Below are 25,068 nucleotides of genomic sequence, written 5' to 3' on the forward strand. Positions count from 1 at the left end.
GCCCAAGGTGCTACGTCCTCTAAGCAAGAGGGTAATACTTCTCAGGCCAAGCCAGCTTGGAGACCAATGCAAGGCTGGAACAAGGGAAAGCAGGCCAAAAAACCTGCCACTGCTACCAAGACAGCATGAAATATTGGCCCCCGATCCGGGACCGGATCTGGTGGGGGGCAGACTCTCTCTCTTCGCTCAGGCTTGGGCAAGAGATGTTCTGGATCCTTGGGCGCTAGAAATAGTCTCCCAGGGTTATCTTCTGGAATTCAAGGGACTTCCCCCAAGGGGGAGGTTCCACAGGTCGCAGTTGTCTTCAGACCACATAAAAAGACAGGCGTTCTTACATTGTGTAGAAGACCTGTTAAAAATGGGAGTGATTCATCCTGTTCCATTAAGAGAACAAGGGATGGGGTTCTACTCCAATCTGTTCATAGTTCCCAAAAAAGAGGGAACGTTCAGACCAATCCTAGATCTCAAGATCTTAAACAAATTTCTCAAGGTCCCATCGTTCAAGATGGAAACCATTCGAACTATCCTCCCTTCCATCCAGGAAGGTCAATTCATGACCACGGTGGATTTAAAGGATGCGTATCTACATATTCCTATCCACAAGGAACATCATCGGTTCCTAAGGTTTGCATTCCTGGACAAACATTACCAGTTCGTGGCGCTTCCTTTCGGATTAGCCACTGCTCCAAGGATTTTCATAAAGGTACTAGGGTCCCTTCTAGCGGTGCTAAGACCAAGGGGCATTGCAGTAGTACCTTACCTGGACGACATTCTGATTCAAGCGTCGTCCCTTCCTCAAGCAAAGGCTCACACGGACATTGTCCTGGCCTTTCTCAGATCTCACGGCTGGAAAGTGAACGTGGAAAAGAGTTCTCTATCCCCGTCAACAAGGGTTCCCTTCTTGGGAACAATTATAGACTCCTTAGAAATGAGGATCTTTCTAACAGAGGTCAGAAAAACAAAGCTTCTGGACTCTTGTCGGATACTTCATTCCGTTCCTCTTCCTTCCATAGCTCAGTGCATGGAAGTGATCGGGTTGATGGTGGCGGCGATGGACATAGTTCCTTTTGCGCGCATTCATCTAAGACCATTACAACTGTGCATGCTCAGTCAGTGGAATGGGGACTATACAGACTTGTCTCCGAAGATACAAGTAAATCAGAGAACCAGAGACTCACTCCGTTGGTGGCTGTCCCTGGACAATCTGTCTCAAGGGATGTTGTTCCACAGACCAGAGTGGGTCATTGTCACGACCGACGCCAGTCTGATAGGCTGGGGCGCGGTCTGGGGATCCCTGAAAGCTCAGGGTCTTTGGTCTCGGGAAGAATCTCTTCTACCGATAAATATTCTGGAACTGAGAGCGATATTCAATGCTCTCCAGGCCTGGCCCCAGCTTGCGAGGACCAGGTTCATACGGTTTCAATCAGACAACATGACGACTGTTGCGTACATCAACCATCAGGGGGGAACAAGGAGTTCCCTAGCGATGGAAGAAGTAACCAAAATTATTCTTTGGGCGGAGTCTCACTCCTGCCACCTGTCTGCTATCCACATCCCAGGAGTGGAAAATTGGGAAGCGGATTTTCTGAGTCGGCAGACATTGCATCCGGGGGAGTGGGAACTCCATCCGGAAATCTTTGCCCAAGTCACTCACCTGTGGGGCATTCCAGACATGGATCTGATGGCCTCTCGTCAGAACTTCAAAGTTCCTTGCTACGGGGCCAGATCCAGGGATCCCAAGGCGGCTCTAGTGGATGCACTAGTAGCACCTTGGACCTTCAAACTAGCTTATGTGTTCCCGCCATTTCCTCTCATCCCCAGGCTGATAGCCAGGATCAAGCAGGAGAGGGCGTCGGTGATCTTGATAGCTCCTGCGTGGCCACGCAGGACTTGGTATGCAGATCTGGTGAATATGTCATCGGCTCCACCTTGGAAGCTACCTTTGAGACGAGACCTTCTTGTTCAGGGTCCGTTCGAACATCCGAATCTGGTTTCACTCCAGCTGACTGCTTGGAGATTGAACGCTTGATTTTATCGAAGCGAGGATTCTCAGATTCTGTTATCGATACTCTTGTTCAGGCCAGAAAGCCTGTGACTAGAAAGATTTACCACAAAATTTGGAAAAAATATATCTGTTGGTGTGAATCTAAAGGATTCCCTTGGGACAAGGTTAAGATTCCTAGGATTCTATCCTTCCTTCAAGAAGGATTGGAAAAAGGATTATCTGCAAGTTCCCTGAAGGGACAGATTTCTGCCTTGTCGGTATTACTTCACAAAAAGCTGGCAGCTGTGCCAGATGTTCAAGCCTTTGTTCAGGCTCTGGTTAGAATCAAGCCTGTTTACAAACCTTTGACTCCTCCTTGGAGTCTCAATTTAGTTCTTTCAGTTCTTCAGGGGGTTCCGTTTGAACCCTTACATTCCGTTGATATTAAGTTATTATCTTGGAAAGTTTTGTTTTTAGTTGCGATTTCTTCTGCTAGAAGAGTCTCAGAATTATCTGCTCTGCAGTGTTCTCCTCCTTATCTGGTGTTCCATGCAGATAAGGTGGTTTTACGTACTAAACCTGGTTTTCTTCCAAAAGTTGTTTCTAACAAAAACATTAACCAGGAGATTATCGTACCTTCTCTGTGTCCAAAACCAGTTTCAAAGAAGGAACGTTTGTTGCACAATTTGGATGTTGTTCGCGCTCTAAAATTCTATTTAGATGCTACAAAGGATTTTAGACAAACATCTTCCTTGTTTGTTGTTTATTCAGGTAAAAGGAGAGGTCAAAAAGCAACTTCTACCTCTCTCTCTTTTTGGATTAAAAGCATCATCAGATTGGCTTACGAGACTGCCGGACGGCAGCCTCCCGAAAGAATCACAGCTCATTCCACTAGGGCTGTGGCTTCCACATGGGCCTTCAAGAACGAGGCTTCTGTTGATCAGATATGTAGGGCAGCGACTTGGTCTTCACTGCACACTTTTACCAAATTTTACAAGTTTGATACTTTTGCTTCTTCTGAGGCTATTTTTGGGAGAAAGGTTTTGCAAGCCGTGGTGCCTTCCATTTAGGTGACCTGATTTGCTCCCTCCCTTCATCCGTGTCCTAAAGCTTTGGTATTGGTTCCCACAAGTAAGGATGACGCCGTGGACCGGACACACCTATGTTGGAGAAAACAGAATTTATGTTTACCTGATAAATTTCTTTCTCCAACGGTGTGTCCGGTCCACGGCCCGCCCTGGTTTTTTTAATCAGGTCTGATATTTTATTTTCTTTAACTACAGTCACCACGGTACCATATGGTTTCTCCTATGCAAATATTCCTCCTTAACGTCGGTCGAATGACTGGGGTAGGCGGAGCCTAGGAGGGATCATGTGACCAGCTTTGCTGGGCTCTTTGCCATTTCCTGTTGGGGAAGAGAATATCCCACAAGTAAGGATGACGCCGTGGACCGGACACACCGTTGGAGAAAGAAATTTATCAGGTAAACATAAATTCTGTTTTTGAACGGCTCTGAAAGCGTGCCGTTTACCCTTACTCGGGCGCCCGGGTCAGAATACAGAGAAAACACCATGTTCAGAAAACTCTCTCCGAAATTCATCGATCGCATCACTCGACGCAGAAAAGGCCATCTGACCCGGTCGAAGGCCTTCTCTGCGTCGGTAGAGAAGAGGGCCATAGGCACACCTTCAACCCTTGCATAGTTTGCCAACTGTAGGACCTTTGTGGTATTGTCACGAGCCTCCCTACCCGGAATGAAGCCCACCTGCTCTGGAGAGATCAAATTTGGTAAAAATTTATTGAGGCGTTTTGCCAGAATTTTAGCTAGTAGTTTAATGTCCGTGTTTAGTAAAGATATTGGTCTGAAATTTTCTGGGGTTGTGGGTTCCTTACCCGGTTTGGGGATGACCGTTATGTGCGCCTCCAGCATGGACCTCATCAATCTGGGGCTGTCACGTAGGTTATTGAATAATTGGAGCAAGCTAGGGGCCAGTAAAGGAAGGAATGTCTTAAAATATTTAGGTGTGAGTCCATCCGGACCCGGGCATTTCCCTTTGGGGAGATCCTTAATTGCGTCAGTCAGTTCCTCTAGGGTAATTGGGGCGTCTAGGGTGTCCATGTCTGCATCTACAAGTTGGGGTAACTCCAGGTCAGAGAGGTACTTGTCAATTCGGTCTACCTCAGTAGATGGTGAGTTTGCGGTTTGCATTCCGTCTAATTTGCTAGGCAAATTATATAGTTTACTATAGTATGTGTGAAAGGCTTCTGCGATCTGTTTGCAACCTCTTATTTTGGAGCCATCTTTCGCTTTTAAGTGATGTATGTAGGCTTTAAGCTGTGATCTACGGATCGATCTCGCCAACAATTTGCCTGGCTTATTACCCCCCTCATAGTACTGTTGTTTGGTCCAAAACAGTCGTCTGTGATGGGCTGTCATAAGATGGTTTTTAAGATTTAGCTTGGTCGTTGTGATGTTAGTTTTAATTGTTTTATCAGTCGGTTTGAGCTTATGTTTAGCCTCTAGGTCAGAGATTGTAGACAATAGCTGCGTGTGTTTTTCTCTATATGACCTAATCTGTCTTGCTTTATGTTTGAGGAAAACACCGCGGACAACACACTTGTGCGCTTCCCATGTGTTTGATATGGAAGTACTCGCGGGGTCGTTGATTGTGAAATATTCGGTCAGAGATTTGCTTACTTCTTCAGCTATGGGTGGTGATTCCAGCAAGGAGTCATCCAACCTCCAGATATGTTGTTGGGGGAATGTCGGGCCATATCACCCTGCACATCACGGGGGCATGGTCAGACCAGGTAATGGAGCCTATCTCACAGTCCACTGTCAAGTCGAGACCCAGAGAATCTGTAAAGAAATAGTCTATGCGTGAGTATTTGTCGTGTGGGGGGGAAAAATATGTATAGTCACGGTCTGTTGGGTGTAGTGTTCTCCAAACGTCGTGTAGTTGTATGTCAGCAAGAGACGTCCTCACACTCTTAGTAGATCTGCGGGGGACATTGGATGACCCGCTAGACGTGTCAAGAAGTGGGTCAAGTGGGAGATTCAGGTCCCCAGCTACAAAAGTGGGGCCTTTGGAGTAGTCTAGCAATACCTTGGTGACTTTTTTTACATAGTGGTGTTGGTCTGTATTTGGGGCGTATATGCAAGCCAATGTGATAGGGTGGGTATGTAGCGTTCCTTGTAATAGTAAGTACCGACCCTCAGGGTCTTTTTCCATATGGGCGATCCTGAGCGGTACATTTTTGTGGATCAGTATGCGCTTGGGGCTATTTTTATTGGGAACATGGTCTCCTTAAGTTGAGGACTCCCCTACAAAACGACTTTATTCAGGTACTGGGCTATGCTTGGGGCTATTTCTTAGGGAACATGGGCTCCTTAAATAGAGGGCTTCCTTATAAGGCATCATTATACCGGCACTATAAGGCATCATTATACCGGCACTAAGATTTGCTATAAGGCAGTATCTTTTTTTTTTTTTTTTTATTTTATTAAAACTTTAGCCGAGAAGTGGCATTAGATTTTGATGCCCACAAAGGGCGGGGCTAATTTTTGCACTCATCAGTTGGGTTAGGGAAGCCGCGCAGTTAGCCTCTTCCGGAGTTCCGACATCAGGATTTCAGTTGGGTGTTACGCTAGAACCGCATGGTTGTATAAAGCAAGCGGTTGATAGCGTTCTGAGACCCGATCGTGATTTTGCTGGGAAGAGTGGTCTGAAAACCGGGTGGCAGGTAGGCGCCTCAGCGGAGCTGTTGAGGCGAAGAGGTGTCAGTTATTTTTTTCTTGCAAACAAAGAATTTGTTATAAAGGTTTATCCGGTTCAGTAAAATTGTTGTTGTTTTTTATTTAAGGGGCCAATACAATTTAAGGCATAGTATCCTGTTATTTTTTTTCAGGATTTATCAAAGGGCCAGTTCTGTTTTTTTTTGGTATTAGTTCTTACACACTCTTGTTTTTTTCAACACAGTAAGAGAGTGGTAGATTAAAGATTTAAGGAGCTAATACAATTTAAAGGGCTAGTATATATTTTTTTATTACACTGTTTTTTCTTCAATATCATGTATTTAGAAGATGTCCAAAATGTTACTTGTGCCATGTGTTTGAATGCCAATGTGGAACCTCCTGTTCCTTTTTGTCCCTCATGCATTGAGAGGGCTTTAAACTATAGAGAAAAAAAAATTTCTGATAAAAACTTGTCTAAAGCGGATGCTTCTCAAGAGTCTAACGATGAGATGCAGAATATGCTGCAGCTTTCTCCCCAAGCGTCACAGCCCTTAACGTCCGCTCAAGCAGTGCCCTGTACTTATCTTAAAGTTTCTGCTGCAGTTACATTAAAGGACATAGCTGCAGTTATGTCTTCTACACTTTCTGATGCGTTATCTGCCTTTCCTATACTTCAAGGCACACGTAAAAGGAAGGACAACTATGTGGTCAATGAAGTTTCTGATACTATGATGGCAATCTCCGACGTACCCTCCCAGGGTTCTGAGTTGGAGGGTATGGAGGTTCTATCGGAAGGTGAAATTTCTGACTCGGGAAGTTCCTTACCTCTGACTGATTCTGAAGTGGTTTCTTTCAGGTTTAAACTAGAACACCTCCGCCTGTTACTCAGGGAGGTTTTAGTGACTCTGGACGACTGTGATTCAATAGTGATGAACATGACTAAGGGTGTATAACCTGAAACGTTTTTGCTGATCCTGCTCCCACTATGTGGAAATAAAATAATTCTTGGAAGATGAGAAGTGGTGCCGCTGCATTTATTGTGAGTTTTGAATCTTTGGGATTGTTGCAGTGATCCTATGACAGTGTGCACACACCTGAGGGTTTAGAAGTGCTGGATATTGAACTGTGTTTACTGTGATTTGACGGTGGTCGCTCCTGAGAAGTTGAGTAAGTTAGACAGATACTTAAAAGTTCCTTCTTACTCAGATGTTTTTCCAGTTCCCAAGCAAACTTCGGAGATTATTTCTAAGGAATGGGAGAGACCAGGTATTCCCTGCTCTCCTTCGTCCATTTTCAAGAAGATGTTCCCTATAGCTGACGCTGTCAGGGAATCTTGGCAGATGGTGCCTAAGGTGGAGGCAGCTATTTCCACCTTGGCCAAACGAACTACTATCCCTATTGAGGCTAGTTGTGCTTTCAAAGATCCTATGGATAAGAAGTTGGAGGGTCTTCACCAGGGTTTGTTATTGCAACCGGCTGCTTGCATTGTTACAATCACTAGTGCGGCAGCTTATTGGTTTGATGCTCTTGCAGAGTCTCTTAAGACTGAGACTTCTTTGTAAGAGATACAGGATCGGATTAAGGCTCTTAAATGAGCTAATTGGTTTATTACTGATGCTTCTCTGCAGATTACTAAATTGGCTGCTAAGAGTTCAGGTTTTTCTATCCTAACCCGCAGGGCCTTGTGGTAGAAACCTTGGTCTGCGGACGTGTCATCCAAGTCTAAACTTCTGGCTATTCCTTACAAGGGGAAGACCCTGTTTGGGCCTGGCTTGAAGGAAATTATCTCTGACATTACGGGAGGCAAGGGTCATCTCCTCCCACAGGATAAAAAAAAACCAAGCAGAAGGGTCGACAAAGTAATTTTCGTTCCTTTCGAAACTTCAAAGGAAACTTTCTCTTCTTCCTCTAAACAGGAAGGAAACTATTCACAACCCAAGGCTACCTGGAGACCCAACCAATCGTGGAACAAGGGTAAACAATCCAAGAAACCTACTGCTGCTTCCAAGTCGGCATGAAGGGTTTGCCCCCGATCCGGGACCGAATCTGGTAGGGGGCAGACTTTCCTTATTCATTCAGGCTTGGGTGCGAGATGTTCCGGATCCCTGGGCTATAGAAATAGTGTCTCAGGGATACAAACTGGAGTTCAGAAATTCTTTCCCCCGAGGAAGATTTCTTGTTTCACGATTATCTGCAGACCAGATAAAAAGAAAGGCATTCTTACATTGTGTAAAAGACCTCTCTTCCATGGGAGTGATTGGTCCCGTTACGATACAGGAACAAGGACAGGGTTTTTATTCAAATCTGTTTGTGGTTCCAAAGAAGGAGGGAACTTTCAGACCTATCTTAGACCTCAAGAGTCTAAACAAGTTTCTCAGAGTTCCATCTTTCAAGATGGAAACTATTCGTACCATTCTTCCATTGATCCAGGAGGGTCAATTTATGACGTCAGTGGATCTAAAGGATGCATATCTTCATGTTCCTATCCACAGAGATCATCACAAGTTCCTGAAGTTTGCCTTTCTGGACAAACCTTTTCAGTTCGTGGCTCTCCCTTTTGGTCTGGCCATGGCACCCAGAATTTTCACAAAGGTCCTGGGGTCTTTGCTGGCGGTTCTAAGACCGCGGGGCATTGCGGTGGCGCCTTATCTGGACGATATTCTAATCCAGGCGTCATCTTATCAGCAAACAAGGTCCCATACCGACATTGTGCTGTCTTTCGTGAGAACTCACGGGTGGAAGGTAAATCTGGAAAAGAGTTTAATTCTGCAGACAAGGGTATACTTCTTGGGAACTCTAATTGACTCTCTATCCATGAGAATTTTTCTGACGGAGGTCAGAAAGTCAAAGATTCTGAATACATGTTGAATACTTCAGTCCACTCCTCGGCCGTCAGTGGCTCTGTGTGTGTGGAGGTCATCGGATTGATGGTGGCAGCAATGGACATCATTCCGTTTGCTCGGTTTCACCTCAGGCCTCTGCAGTTAAGCATGCTCAGGCAGTGGAATGGAGATTATACAAATTTGTCTCCTCAAATAACCCTAGAACAAGAGACGAGAGACTCTCTTCAATAGTGGTTGTCTCTGGATCATCTATCCCAGGGGACGTGCTTTCGCAGACCTTCATGGGTAATTGTGACAACGGACGCCAGCCTTTTAGGATCGGGAGCAGTCTGAGGCTCGTTAAAGGCTCAGGGAGTATGGACTCGGGTAGAGTCTCTCCTTCCCATCAACATCCTAGAGCTAAGGGCGATCTTAAATACGCTTCGGGCCTGGCCTCAGTTGGCTTCGGCTCAATTCGTCAGATTCCAGTCGGACAACATAACGACAGTGGCTTACATCAATCATCAGGGAGGAACGAGGAGTTCCTTAGCGATGACCGCGGTAGCCAAGATAATCCAGTGGGCGGAGGCCCATTCTTGCCATCTGTCAGCGATCCACATCCCAGGGGGGGAAAACTGGGAGGCGGACTTTCTGAGCAGGCAGACTTTTCATCCGGGAGAGTGGGAACTCCATCCGGGAATATTTTCCAATCTGATTCTCAAATGGGGTCGGCCGGAATTGGATCTCATGGCTTTTCATCAGAATGCAAAGCTTCCGAGATACGGGTCCAGGTCCAGGGATCCCCAGGCCGAGCTGATAAATGCATTGGCAGTTCCTTGTTCCTTCAGCCTAGCATATCTGTTCCCCCCGTTTGCTCTTCTACCCCGAGTTATTGCTCGGATCAAACAGGAGAAGGCATTGGTGATCCTCATCGCTCCTGCGTGGCCTCGCAAGATTTGGTATGCCGATCTGGTGGACATGTCATCTCTGCCACCTTGGACACTTCCGTTGAGGAAGGACCTTCTCATTCAGGGACCCTTCCTTCACCCGAATCTTTCTCTGAAGCTGACTGCTTGGAGATTGAACGCTTAATCCTATCCAAGCGAGGTTTCTCTGATTCGATCATAGATACCTTGATTCAGGCACGTAAGCCTGTTACTAGGAATATTTACCATAAGATATTGGGTAAATATCTTTATTGGTGTGAATCCAAGGGCTACTCATGGAGTAGAGTTAGGATTCCCAGAATTTTGTCTTTTCTCCCAGAAGGATTGGAGAAGGGTTTATCAGCGATTTCCCTAAAGGGTCAGATCTCTGCTTTATCTATTTTGTTACACAAACGTCTGGCTGATGTCCCAGATGTTCAATCCTTTTGTCAGACTTTGATTAGAATCAGGCCTGTGTTTAAACTAATTGCTCCTCCATGGAATTTGAATTTAGTTCTTCAAGGGGTTCCGTTTGAACCTGTGCTTTCCATAGATATTAAGTTGTTGTCTTGGAAAGTTTTATTTCTTCTGCTCCAAGAGTGTCTGAGCTTTTGGCATTACAATATAATTCGCCTTACCTTATTTTTCATTTGGATAAGGTGGTGTTGTGTACTAAACATGGTTTTCTTCCTAAGGTTGTTTCAGACAAGAACATTAATCAGGAGATGGTTGTTCCTTCCTTGTGTCCTAATCCTTCTTCTCAGAAGGAACGTCTTCTGCACAATTTGGACGTAGTCCGTGCTTTAAAATTTTACTTACAAGCGACTAAGGATTTTCGTCAATCATCTTCTCTGTCATTTTTTCTGGAAAACGTAAGGGTCAGAAAGCTACGGCTACCTCTTTCTTTTTGGCTGAAGTGTATCATCCGTTTTGCATAGGAGACTGCTGGACAGCAGCCTCCTGAAAGAGTTACGGCTTATTCCACCAGGGCGGTTGCTTCCTCATGGGCATTCAAAAATGATGCTTCAGTTGAGCAGATTTGCAAAGCTGCAACTTGGTCTTCTCTTCATACTTTTTCTAAATTTTACAAATTTGATACCTTTGCTTCGGCTGAGGCTGTTTTTGGGAGAAAGGTTCTTTAAGCAGTGGTGCCTTCCGTTTAGGTTCCCTGTCTTGTCCCTCCCTTTTCATCTGTGTACTCTAGCTTTGGTATTGTATCCCACAAGTAAGGATGAAATCCGTGGACTCGTGTCTTTAAAAAGAAAATTTATGCTTACCTGATAAATTTGTTTCTTTTTAGACACGATGAGTCCACGGCCCGCCCTGTTTTATTAATTTTTGTTAACTTCAGACACCTCTGCACCTTGGTTTTTCCTTTCTCTTCCTAACTTCGGTCGAATGACTGGAGTGGGAGGGAAGGGAGGAGCTATATAACAGCTCTGCTGTGGTGCTCTTTGCCGCCTCCTGCTGACCAGGAGGCGTAATCCCATAAGTAAGGATGAAATCCGTGGACTCATCGTGTCTAAAAAGAAACAAATTTATCAGGTAAGCATACATTTTCTTTTTATTTCTTAGTGTGAAAATATGGGATATTCCACAGAAAACACTTCTGTCATCCTACAAAGGTAAGTCTCATCTCAAACTGCTCTTCAAATACACTGTTTATTCAGGAGGTCTTGAGACTGGAAGTGTCTGCTTACTTTATACTCTGTATACTCAATTTGACACATAACAATGTGTAAAGCTTAAATGGACATACAAGTGTAATGTGTTATATACAAGCGATAGCGCAATAATCAAATGCTCTAACTATGTTTAACCCCAGCAAAGTCAGCTCTAGAGCAGCAATGCAATACTGGGAGGTAGCTGACCACAACTGGTAAGCCAATGACAAGATACATGTGTGTAGCCACCAATCATCAGTTGGCTTCCAGTAGTGCATGGCTTCTCCAGAGCCTACCTATTAATGATTTTTAACAAAGGCCACTAAGAAAATGAAGATTATTTTATAATAGAAGTCAATTGAAAAGTTTCCTAAAATTGCACACTTTTTCTGAATCAAAAAATATTTTAATTTAGCCTTTTATGCCTCTTTAACTCACACTAATTTTTAAATGTATAATGACGCTTTCATTAATTAGGTTGTAATATTTTGTTGTTTACATACTCTATATATGTTTTTTTTTTTTCTTTCTAGCACATTCTAACCAAGTGAACTGTGTCGCTGCATGCCCAGGGAAAGAAATAATGTTCTTGTCTTGTGGTGACGTAAGTGATATGTATGATAATGTTGTGTGTTAATGCTCAGAGTATCTTCCTGAACAACATGAGAAGATAATTCAGCATTTTATGTTTTCTTGAAGGACCGCAGAGTGTTGCTTTGGGACACCAGAAAACCCAAGCCTGCTACTCGGATTTGTGAGTGACTAAGTATAACATTCTTTATCCATTCTTGCTTAGGTGGGAATAATATCACCTTTTAAAAGGCAGGAAAAACATATGGGTTGTGTGGTGACAGATGTACAGCTCATAGGGAGATTATACATGTAAAAGCGCAGCCTTAAAGTGAAGGTAAACTTTGATGAATGAAAGTCCATTTTTTAAAAATACTATTAAAAACAGGGGCACTTTCATTCATCAAAGTTTACAAAGCAGCCATTTTGATTAAAAACTTACCTTTGTTTTTTTCACAGCCAGAGCAGCTTCCCCCTCCGGGAAATCCTCTCTTCACATGTCAGCAATGACTAATCCTGCTTCCTCCAATCACAGCATGGCCTCAGGCAATAACCACCCTGGGGGGAAAGCTGTGATTGGAGGAAGCCTGATTAGTCATTGCTGACGTGTGAAGAGAGGATTTCCAGGAGGGGAAAGCTGCTGTTGCTGTGAAAAGAAAAAAAGGTAAGTTTTTTGTTTTTTTTGTTTTTTTTTTTTAAATCAAAACGGCTGCTTTGTAAACTTTGATGAATGAAAGTGCCCCTGTTTTTTAATAGTATTTTTAAAAAACGGGCTTTCATTCACCAAAGTTTACCTTCCCTTTAACCTGTGAGTGTTCAAGTGTCAGATTTGAGGAAAGTTCATCCATAACTATTCTTTGTAACAAAGTGTAATTTGGCAAACACCCAGAGAACTGAAGTAAACATTTGTTGCTATTTCTTTCATGTAATTGGCAAGAGTCCATGAGCTAGTGACGTATGGGATATACAATCCTACCAGGAGGGGCAAAGTTTCCCAAACCTCAAAATGCCTATAAGACACCCCTCACCACACCCACAATTCAGTTTTGTAAACTTTGCCTCCTATGTAGGTGGTGAAGCAAGTTTGTGATAAGATTTCTACGTTGACATGCGCTTCTCAGCATTTTGAAGCCTGATTCCTCTCAGAGTACAGCAAATATCAGAGGGATGTGAAGGGAGTATCACTTATTGAATGCAATGATTTCCCTAAGGGGGGTCTATTTCATAGGTTCTCTGTTATCGGTCGTAGAGATTCATCTCCTACCTCCCTTTTCAGATCGACGATATACTCTCGTATACCATTACCTCTACTGATAACTGTTTCAGTACTGGTTTGGCTATCTGCTATATGTGGATGGGTGTCTTTTTGGTAAGTATGTTTTTTATTAAGACACCCCAGCTATGGTCTGGCACTTTATGCATTTATATAAAGTTCTAAATATATGTATTTTACTTATATTTGCCATGAGTCAGGTTCATGTATTTCCTTGTGCAGACTGTCGGTTTCATATTTGGGAAATAAAACATATTAAGAAATATTTTTTTCTTACCTGTCAAGTTGACTACTTTTTACTCTTTCAAATTGCGGGCAGCATTAGGCCCGCGGGTGCGCCAAATGCTAGACTTTATTGCGTCATTCTTGTCGCGAGAATTTTTTTGGCATCCATTGACGCAAGTTCGTCATTTCCGGCGTCGTAGTTGACGCGGAAGTCTTACACACGGTTGCGTCGTTAGTGACGCAAGTGTGTCATTTCCGGATATTGTTGGCGCCAAAGATTTTTCTCTTACGTTGTGCGTCATACTTGCCGCCAAATTTTTTCATTCGTTTTATACCCCATTGCTGTTTGCCTCTTGCCTTCCTCTATGTCAGAGGGCTATACTGTTTGCATTTTTTCCCATTCCTGAAACTGTCATATAAGGAAATTGATAATTTTGCTTTATATGTTTTTTTCTTTTACATTTTGCAAGATGTCTCAATCTGATCCTGCCTCAGAAGTATCTGTTGGAACATTGCTGCCTGACATCGGTTCTACCAAAGCTAAGTGCATTTGTTAAACTGGAAAAATATACAGAGGGCGACTCCTAGTGCAAATCAGTTGATACAGTTGTAAGCCCCAAATGATCCCTTTAGAGAGATACTCACATATTATGGAGCACACTATAGTGCTAATGAGGCAAGCTGGGTATATTATGGTGGCCCAGCGCACATAACACTCTGGCAAGCAGTGGATCAATGTAGCAAATAAAAGATAGGAGACTCCAGAAGTATATCAAAAATGAGTTTTATAAAAATAAATAAATGAACATAAAAACAATCAGTAAAACATGCTACGCGTTTCTCAGAGCTCACCACTCTGTTTCCTCAGGCAAGTTCTACTGAAATATGACTGAAGTCTCCTATTTAAACCCAAAAGAACTAATTGGGATGTCGGTTACACCCATTACACACCCTTTTAATTAGCTCTTGCTACTATTACCATAGCAACTCTGCTGACTCCACCTAACATTCCTTAAATGGCATATACAACATGTTTTATATATTTACTACAGAGATCTGATAAAGATAACTTCGTATGTTATTCAACATTGGTTAAATTCTTAGTGCAATGTAACAGATCATCCTATAAAACTAAGGAACACTTACATTTGTATAGATAAATCTATCAACCAAAAACCTATATTTATCACAATATAGAGTGACTGTATTTATTTGTAGTTTATATACTTTCCAAATAAAAATAAGTATATGGTACTTAGCTTTATCTTCTTGTTTTTTGTTTGCAGTGCTAGAACCATCTTGTGTTGCAGTATGTATGAGATATAGCTAATCGATGTATGTAGTTTTTCGCTCGACTTTTGTTTCCTTGTGTTGTCTTATGCAATTGACGGGATTTTCTTATGTTTACTCTTAAAATTCGCTGCGCTCTCTGCCGGAAGTGGTCATGAGCAGTTGCGATCTAGACCAATGTTATTGTATAATTACAGTGTTGTGCACTAAATGTCCAATGAAATATAGAGGTGTGTGCCAGTCATCCAATCAGTGATTTTCTAGAATGGGCCAATCAGTGTAAGTCTGTCGTTCTCTATGTTTGAAATTAGTGCTGATCTTTACCTGTATAGCCTTTAGCTTATATAGCTGTCACCGAACAGACTGAATATCCGGCTATATTGTTACTAGTTTTGATCCTTAAGTTCCTTACTATATATAGAAAAATACCCTTATCTATTAAGTCAAATTAATTTTTGATTGCAAATCAACATTCAGTGGATGTGAAAATATCAGTATACCACAGACTCATTATTCCTTTGGACTTATTATCTACATTTGTGGACATTTTATTTTTATTATCACCATCAGGTATTATGTTTTAGAATCTCTAGGATTCCAGTACTATTTCAGTATTCATTTATTGTTTTATTTTATTGTACAATAATTTTTTAAATTATCACTTTTTAAATATTTTATATATATATATATTTATCTGAATTTATAAGGGGTTTGAGTTGTTTGAACACACAATTTATTTTTTCAGAATTTTTCTGTGATTGAATCTGCTTATTACTTTATAAGTCATTCATATATACAAACCAAATATCTGATAAATATGCTATCTCTAACAGAAAGGTCAAACAAAAGATCTATTTATCAACCAAATGTGAATCCTATGAGCACAGATCACACCAGCTCCTTATCTATCAAACAACTATTCTCACAATTAGAGGAATATATTAAAATTGAACATAGGCACTGGTGGGATCTAGACTCATTAAAATACTATAGAGACAAAAAACAAATACCAAGAGGTTTAAGAATATTGAAAAATTGCTCATTTAAGGAAGATGAAATACTACTTAACAAATGGTATTCAGCTCTAGACAGTTGTGCTTTTAACTTAATAGATATACTCATTTCTCATAGAGAAAAATTAGCAGAGGAAGTAGCCACAAAAATTGAGAACACTCAGAAACTGCTTGAACAATATAAAGATCATTCTGAATACACAGCGCTTAATGAAAGAACTATTAAGGCCACTGATGAATACCAAGATGAAATTATTTTTAAAAAAAATAAGAAAAAAGAAAGGGATGATGAGGATTACACAAAGGGAATAGTTTATACCTACAACAAAAAAGAGAATAAAGATTCAGATGAAACAACCTGGACTAAGGTCACATATCAAAATAGAAATAGATTCAAAAATCAAAATAATCATCAAAGATTTCAGTATATAGGAAACAGACAACATCAGCATAAGAATAATACAACAAATGTAGTCTATAATAATCCCAGAGAATATGGGGAACAACAATCCCATTATATTCCCACTTCTAACAGATTCACACCTTTGAATGAACAACAACATTTTCAATATAATAGACAACACTTCGATCAAAGAGGTCCAAGAGATCAAAGAGACCAAACAAGACAGAACACCAATTCACACACAAGGGAACAGCACCATTATTCCTATCCACATAGATCTACTAATAATCATCATAGAGACAATTATCCTTCTGATTATAGAGATAACCAACATCAAAATAGAGTACAACAACAGAGAGAATATATAGCTGAAACCCCGAGGACTCATGGAGCCCATGCGGCTAACAATAACAGTAGAACATATGAAGAGCATTCCACTAACAATAGAGATAGTGTACAGACACATAATTCATCAACACCACACAATTCTACTGCTCCTTTTTTAGAAGACCGCATACCCCTAGCACCCTTATGGAGGAGGGAAGGACAGAATACACCTTATCAACAACCAGGAAAAAACAAAAGAACACACACAAACGGGGACGCAGGGGAAGGGGAATTGCCTCCCAGGAAAAAAAGTTACAACAACTAAGCAAAGGTATTTTTAATCTATCTGCTAAAACTCTTACCAGTGACCAAATAAGAATTTTGGGGAAGGGTTTAAGTTTTTGTCCTTCGAACCCTCACAGGATATTTGAATTATATGTTGATTTGAACAAATTCACTAGAAAGTTATCACTACAACGTTATTTTGCTAAAAAACAACTACAAACGAATAGAAACACAGGTATCCCCATATTGACAGATAATATGCCCACACGCATGAACACACCAGTGATATATGTCGATCCTGAAGACCTATCAGAACAACTCTTTGAGGGGGTGATTCATACACACTTTGCACCACAATCTTCATTCAATCCTAAAGGAGAAGATACAGCATATTTAGACATATTCCAGAGTCTAGTGTTAGAAGACCTCGAAAAACTTCCCAAATGTGGTAAAAACCATGGTAACATCTGGCCTAATGAAAAGAAGGCTCTTCTAGAACTCACAAGAGATAAGAACATAGTTATTCGCCAGGCAGACAAAGGCGGAGGGATAGTGATCCAAGATTATTCTGAGTATATTAATGAAGCATATAGAATAATACTCGATAAAGAATATTATAAGAAATTAGAAAAAGACCCCACTAATATATTCACAAAAGAACTAATAACACTGATCAATTTTGGACACACCAATGGCATTTTGAACAAAAAGGAAAGAAATTTTCTGATTCCCAAAAGTCCAAATATGCCATATTACTATCACCTTCCCAAAATACATAAGCAACTTAATAATCCACCTGGTAGGCCTATCATTGCGGGAATGAATAGTATAACTGACAATTTGTCTTCATATATAGACTTTTATCTCCAAAAATATGTAGTGCAATTAAGGTCTCACATCAGAGACACTACGGACTTATTGATGAAACTTTCAAACATAAAGAGAGAGAGCAATTTATATTGGGTGTCGTGTGATGTCACCTCACTTTATTCTAATATTGCACACGACATAGGTCTAAACTCTATAGATTATTTCTTAAGTGAGGACATATATATGTCAGATCTTCAAAAAAAATTCATATTAGAACTGATAAGTTTCATCTTAACTCACAATTACTTTCAATTTCTGGATAACTTTTATATTCAGATCAAGGGGACGGCCATGGGGACCAGATTTGCTCCCAGTTTTGCTAACCTATTCATGGGTTTGTTTGAGTCAATATACATCTATGATTCAAACTGGGAGCAAAATCTGGTCTTCTATGGCCGTTATATAGATGATCTTCTTTTTCTGTGGAGAGGTCCACTAGACTCTCTGACAACCTTTCAGAATGAATTAAATAGGAACAATATGGGTATAAAATTGACATGGAATATACAAGTAGATAAAATTGATTTTTTGGATGTCTCCCTAATGTGGGGCATAGATGATAAGGTGGAATCATGCACCTTTTTTAAAACAGTTGATAGTAATAATTTACTTGATTATCATAGTAACCATTACTCCAGTTGGAAACATAACATTCCGTATAGCCAGTTTAGAAGAATTCGAAGGAATTGTACAGACATTAGTACATATGACATTCAAAGTCAGATTCTCATAGATAGGTTTAAAGAGAAACATTATCCTGAACAACTTATTGAACATAGTTATTATAGAGCACGTGCCCAGAATAGGAATGATTTATTAATCAATAAAAAGAAAATAGAACCAACATTTGACTCAGGATATGAATCCACATTCATTACGAGATATAATGATAACCATAGGGAGATCAAAAAGATCCTAACTAAGCACTGGACACTACTAAGGAAAGATCCTGTATTGAAATCCATCCTAGGGGAAAAACCTCTTTGCACGTTTAGGCGAGCACCAACAATAAAAGAAAAACTGGCACCGAGCAAAATAGTGATGTGTAACAGAGAAACAGACCCCTCTTATAATAGAAATCCATCATCATTAGGAACCACACACAATGCTAAGATGGGTTTCTTTAGATGTAATAAGAGTAGATGCAGTATGTGTAAGTACACAATCAATGGACAGAGTACCATCGAAGCTAACAACACAGGGGAGATTTTCACACTAACACAAAAAATAACATGCAGCTCTACATATGTGGTCTACTGTATCGCCTGCATTTGTGGCCTACAATATATAGGCCGCACCTGCAGGATGATAAGACAAAGATGGTCAGAACATCTCAGATGCATTAGGAAAGGACTAGATAAATATAGCACTTCTAGACACCATACAACTACACATGGTACTATAAAATGTCTTATGAAGATTACTCCATTGGAGATAGTAACTGCCAGCAATTCACAAAATAGGATGACAAAACTCCGTCAAAGAGAGACCTTCTGGATTTATAAATTTTCGACTCTATATCCAGAAGGTCTAAATGAAGTTATAGACACAGCAGCATTTTAATACATATATCAACACTGTTAGTGACATTCAAGTATTATCTTATATAATAAATACCATGTTTATATACATACACATTAGAGGAATTTGTCCTTAAATTTCAATTTGTTCATATAGGTAGAACACTTATTTTATTAATATTTCATTCATCACATGTAATTTCAATTAGTTTATATAGGTAGAACAATGTTTTTTTTTTTTTTTTTTTTTTTTTTTTATTAATATTTTATTAATCACATTATTATATCACAGATATACACGTTATAGGTTTATTTAAACAGAGGTGGAATATCCTTCTACCATCACACATATAATTAGTATATATATTATATGATCTCTTTATTAATAATTCACAGTTAGGCAACAACTTATAATACACAAGCACATTATAATAGGGTAATTATTATACATGGGGTCACTATAATAGTTTGTCATATATCAATAAACTGTATACACACATATATTCATTCTTTATTAATAATTCACAGTTAGGCAACAACTTATAATACACAAGCACATTATAATAGGGTAATTATTATACATGGGGTCACTATAATAGTTTGTCATATATCAATAAACTGTATACACACATATATTCATAAATACACATTATAGCTTATAGACATCAACATCAAATGTTGGTGCCCACTGTGAGTAGTTATGAACTAGAACAGCTAATATTCTATTACTTGGTTAGCTCCATCTTAAAAGTAATTTATATATTAATTTCATAAAAGTTAATAGTTCACATCACACTTTTAATGCAGCCTTATAGAAATCTAACGGACACTCCATTGGTAGTAAAGTTTAGTTAACGTCATAATATCAGCTCGTGAGCACATTTAATCTATATATATAAGTGTTATTAACATCCATAAAAGTAAAGTTTAGCTAATGTCATAAGATCAGCCCGTGAGCACATTAAATCTATATATACAAGTGTTATTAACATCCATAAAAGATCATTGGTTCATACGGACACACCTCTATATGGGGGGTGAAGAAAAACATTTTTTTAGTTCAGCATCAACCTTGAGATTACGGCACAATTGTCCTTTATTCAGTTCATGATTTGCAATCAAAAATTAATTTGACTTAATAGATAAGGGTATTTTTCTATATATAGTAAGGAACTTAAGGATCAAAACTAGTAACAATATAGCCGGATATTCAGTCTGTTCGGTGACAGCTATATAAGCTAAAGGCTATACAGGTAAAGATCAGCACTAATTTCAAACATAGAGAACGACAGACTTACACTGATTGGCCCATTCTAGAAAATCACTGATTGGATGACTGGCACACACCTCTATATTTCATTGGACATTTAGTGCACAACACTGTAATTATACAATAACATTGGTCTAGATCGCAACTGCTCATGACCACTTCCGGCAGAGAGCGCAGCGAATTTTAAGAGTAAACATAAGAAAATCCCGTCAATTGCATAAGACAACACAAGGAAACAAAAGTCGAGCGAAAAACTACATACATCGATTAGCTATATCTCATACATACTGCAACACAAGATGGTTCTAGCACTGCAAACAAAAAACAAGAAGATAAAGCTAAGTACCATATACTTATTTTTATTTGGAAAGTATATAAACTACAAATAAATACAGTCACTCTATATTGTGATAAATATAGGTTTTTGGTTGATAGATTTATCTATACAAATGTAAGTGTTCCTTAGTTTTATAGGATGATCTGTTACATTGCACTAAGAATTTAACCAATGTTGAATAACATACGAAGTTATCTTTATCAGATCTCTGTAGTAAATATATAAAACATGTTGTATATGCCATTTAAGGAATGTTAGGTGGAGTCAGCAGAGTTGCTATGGTAATAGTAGCAAGAGCTAATTAAAAGGGTGTGTAATGGGTGTAACCGACATCCCAATTAGTTCTTTTGGGTTTAAATAGGAGACTTCAGTCATATTTCAGTAGAACTTGCCTGAGGAAACAGAGTGGTGAGCTCTGAGAAACGCGTAGCATGTTTTACTGATTGTTTTTATGTTCATTTATTTATTTTTATAAAACTCATTTTTGATATACTTCTGGAGTCTCCTATCTTTTATTTGCTACATTGATCCACTGCTTGCCAGAGTGTTATGTGCGCTGGGCCACCATAATATACCCAGCTTGCCTCATTAGCACTATAGTGTGCTCCATAATATGTGAGTATCTCTCTAAAGGGATCATTTGGGGCTTACAACTGTATCAACTGATTTGCACTAGGAGTCGCCCTCTGTATATTTTTCCAGTTTTCCAGATCTTTTCCATTCAAGAGGAGCAGCCCTTCTCATGGTGCACAGTCAACTGGGACACTGATAAGTTTCCAGACCATCTACCTAGGCATTATCGTTGCCTTCACTACATGTGAGTACAAAATCTGCTAATATATATTATCTACTTACAAAAATTGGCTACACTAGGAGGCGCCCTTTCTTTTTTTGTTTCAATCATTAAGTGCATTTGTTGTAAGATTGTGGAAATTATATCTCCGAAAGTCATTTGTAATAGTTGTCATGATAAACTTTTACATGCAGAGAATGTATCCATCAGTAATAGTACATTGCCAGTTGCAGTTCCTTCAACTTCTAATGTACATGATATACCTATGAATTTTAAAGAATTTGTTACTGATTCTATTCAGAAGGCTTTGTCTGCATTTTCGCCTTCTAATAAACGTAAAAGGTCTTTTAAAACTTCTCAAATGACCGGCAGCATAATGATTTATCCTTCTGATTCAGAAGATCCTTCCTCAGATATTGATACTGACAAATCTACTTATTTCTTTAAAATAGAGTATATTCGTTCTTTGTTAAAAGAAGTGTTAATTACTTAGGATATTGAGGAAGCTAGTCCTCTTGACATTAAGACTAGTAAGCGTTTAAGTGCTGGTTTTAAACCTCCTGTGGTTTCTCCAGAGGTTTTTCCTATTCCTGATGCTATTTCTGATATGATTTCTAAGAAATGGAATAAGCCTTGTACTCCTTTTATTCCTTCTTCAAGGTTTAAAAAAATTGTATCCTTTACCAGCAATTTCTATAGAGGTTTTGGGAAAAGATCCCCAAAGTTGATGGGGCTATTTCTACTCTTGCTAAACGTACCACTATCCCTATGGAAGAAGGTACTTCTTTTAAAGATCCTTTAGATGGGAAACTTGAATCTTATCTAAGGAAAGCTTATTTATATTCAGGTCATCTTCTCAGGCCTGCAATTTCTTTGGCTGATGTTGCGGCTGCTTAAACTTTTTATTTGGAGAATTTAGCGCAACAAGAATTGGATTCTGACATATCCAGCATTGTTCGTTTACTGCAACATGATAATCATTTTATTTGTGATGCCATTTTTGATATTATCAAAATTGATGTTAGATCTATGTCTTTAGCTAGAATAGCTTTGTGGCTTAAATCTTGGAATGCTGATATGACATCTAAGTCTAGATTACTATCTCTTTCTTTCCAAGGTAATAATTTATTTGGTTCTCAGTTGTATTCTATTATTTCAACTGTTATTGGAGAAAAGGGGGCTTTTCTGCCTCAGGATAAAAAAACCTAAGGGTAAATCTAAGCCTTCTAACCGTTTTCATTCCTTTCGTCAAAATAAGGAACAAAAATCAAATCCTTCCCCCAAGGAATCTGTTTCCAATTGGAAGCCTTCCTCAAATTGGAATAAATCCAAGCTTTTTAAAAAACCAAAGTCAGCCCCTAAGTCCACATGAAGGTGCGGCCCTCAAATCTAGTAAAAGCTCAGGCTTTCCTGAAGTGTTTTTCAGACCTGGAGTCTTCAGGGGTAATCATGCCGGTTCCTTTTCAGGAACAGGGTCTGGGGTTTTATTCAAATCTATTCATTGTCCCAAAGAAGGAAAATTCATTCAGACCAGTTCTGGATCTGAAAATTTTAAATCGCTATGTAAGAGTACCAACTTTCAAGATGGTGACTATAAGGACTATTCTGCCTTTTGTTCAGCAAGGACATTATGGGCTCGATTTATCAAGCCCCTACGGCTGCAAGTTCTCACAAGAAATTGCTCGCCGTAATGTCGAGTCCGACCTAGGAGATTGACAGTTCCTGCCCGCACACAGCCAATGACGCGTGAGATTGACAGCTCCTGCCCACGCGTCATTGGCTGTGCGCGGGCAGGGGGCGGGATTGCACGCAAGCGCAAAATTACGCTCGTGTGCAATGTTGATTGCCTGCGGGTAATTTCGCCCCGCCACAGGCGAGCTGAGGCATACAGGGGCGCGTATACGTGCCCCTGTACGCCTCAGTTTTGCTAAATCTAGCCCTATATGTCTACAATAGACTTGCAGGATGCATACCTTCATATTACAATTCATCCAGAACATTATCAGTTCCTGAGATTCTCTTTTCTAGACAAGCATTGCCAATTTGTTGCTCTTCCATTTGGCCTAGCAACAGCTCCAAGAATCTTTTCAAAGGTTCTAGGTGCCCTACTCTCTGTAATCAGAGAGCGGGGTATTGCAGTGTTTCCTTATTTGGACGATATCTTGGTACTAGCTCAGTCTTTACGTTCTGCAGAATCTCACACGAATCAACTAGTGTTGTTTCTTCAAAAACATGGTTGGAGGATCAATTTACCAATAAGTTTCTTGATTCCTCAGACAAGGGTCACCTTTTTAGGTTTTCAGATAGATTCAGTGTCCATGACTCTGTCTCTAACAGACAAGAGACGTTTGAAATTGGTTGCAGCCTGACGGCACCTTCAGTCTGTCATTCCCTTCAGTGGCTATGTGCATGGAAGTTTTAGGCCTCATGACTGCAGCATCGGACGCGATTCCTTTTGCTCGTTTTCACATGAGACTTCTCCAGCTTTGTATGCTGAATCAATGGTGCAGGGATTATACAAAGATATCACAGTTAATATCCTTAAATCCCAATGTTCAACACTCTCTGACGTGGTGGTTAAATCACCAGCGTTTAGTTCAAGGGGCTTCCTTTGTTCGGCCAACCTGGACTGTGATCACTACAGATGCAAGTCTTTCAGGTTGGGGAGCTGTTTGGGGATCTCTGACAGCACAAGGGGTTTGGAAATCTCAAGAGGCGAGATTACCAATCAATATTTTAGAACTCCGTGCAATTCTCAGAGCTCTTCAGTTTTGACCTCTGTTGAAGAGAGAACCGTTCATTTGCTTTCAGACAGACAATATCACAACTGTGGCATATGTCAATCATCAGGGTGGTACTCACAGCCCCCAAGCAATGAAAGAAGTGTCTCGGATACTTGCTTGGGCGAAATCCAGCTCCTGTCTAATCTCTGCGGTGCATATCCCAGGTGTAGACAATTGGGAGGCGGATTATCTCAGCCGTCAGACTTTACATCCACGGGAGTGGTCCCTCCATCGAGATGTATTTTCTCAGATTGTTCAGATGTGGGGTCTTCAAGAGATAGATCTCATGACCTCTCATCTAAACAAACTTCCCAGATACCTGTCCAGGTCCACGGATATTCAGGCGGAAGCAGTGGATGCGCTGACACTTCCTTGGTGTTATCATCCTGCTTACATTTTCCCGCCTCTAGTTCTTCTTCCAAGAGTGATATCCAAAATCATCATGGAACAATCGTTTGTGTTGCTGGTGGCTCCAGCATGGCCACACAGGTTTTGGTATGCGGATCTTGTTTGGATGTCCAGTTGCCAACCTTGGCCACTTCCGTTAAGGCCGGACCTTCTGTCTCAAGGTCCGTTTTTTTCCATCAGGATCTCAAATCATTAAATTTGAAGGTATGGAAATTGAACACTTAGTTCTAAGTCATAGAGGTTTCTCTGACTCAGTGATTAACACTGTTACAAGCTCATAAATCTGTCTCTAGAAAGATTTATTATCGAGTTTGGAAGACCTACATTTCCTGGTGTTCTTCTCATAAATTCTCTTAGCATTTTTTTAGAATTCCTAGAATTCTACCATTTCTTCAGGATGGTTTGGATAAGGGTTTGTCTGCAAGTTCCTTGAAGGGACAAATCTCTGCCCTTTCTGTTTTATTTCACAGAAAGATTGCTAAACTTCCTGATATTCACTGTTTTGTACAGGCTTTAGTTCATATTAAGCCCGTCATTAAATCAATTTCTCCTCCTTGGAGTATTAATT

General features: G+C 40.2%; 1 protein-coding gene across 1 annotated transcript in view; it reads left to right on the plus strand.

The window, feature by feature from the left end:
* Positions 1-25,068, plus strand: part of WDR77 (WD repeat domain 77) — a 142,289-nt gene that overhangs the window by 47,782 nt on the left and 69,439 nt on the right. The window contains exons 4-6 of the mRNA XM_053706638.1: positions 11,045-11,094; positions 11,667-11,737; positions 11,833-11,887. Coding sequence (XP_053562613.1) covers positions 11,045-11,094; positions 11,667-11,737; positions 11,833-11,887 — 176 coding nt within the window. The remainder of the gene's footprint in view (positions 1-11,044; positions 11,095-11,666; positions 11,738-11,832; positions 11,888-25,068) is intronic.

This window comes from Bombina bombina, chromosome 3, assembly GCF_027579735.1.
Source record: "Bombina bombina isolate aBomBom1 chromosome 3, aBomBom1.pri, whole genome shotgun sequence".
Lineage (NCBI taxonomy): Eukaryota > Metazoa > Chordata > Amphibia > Anura > Bombinatoridae > Bombina > Bombina bombina.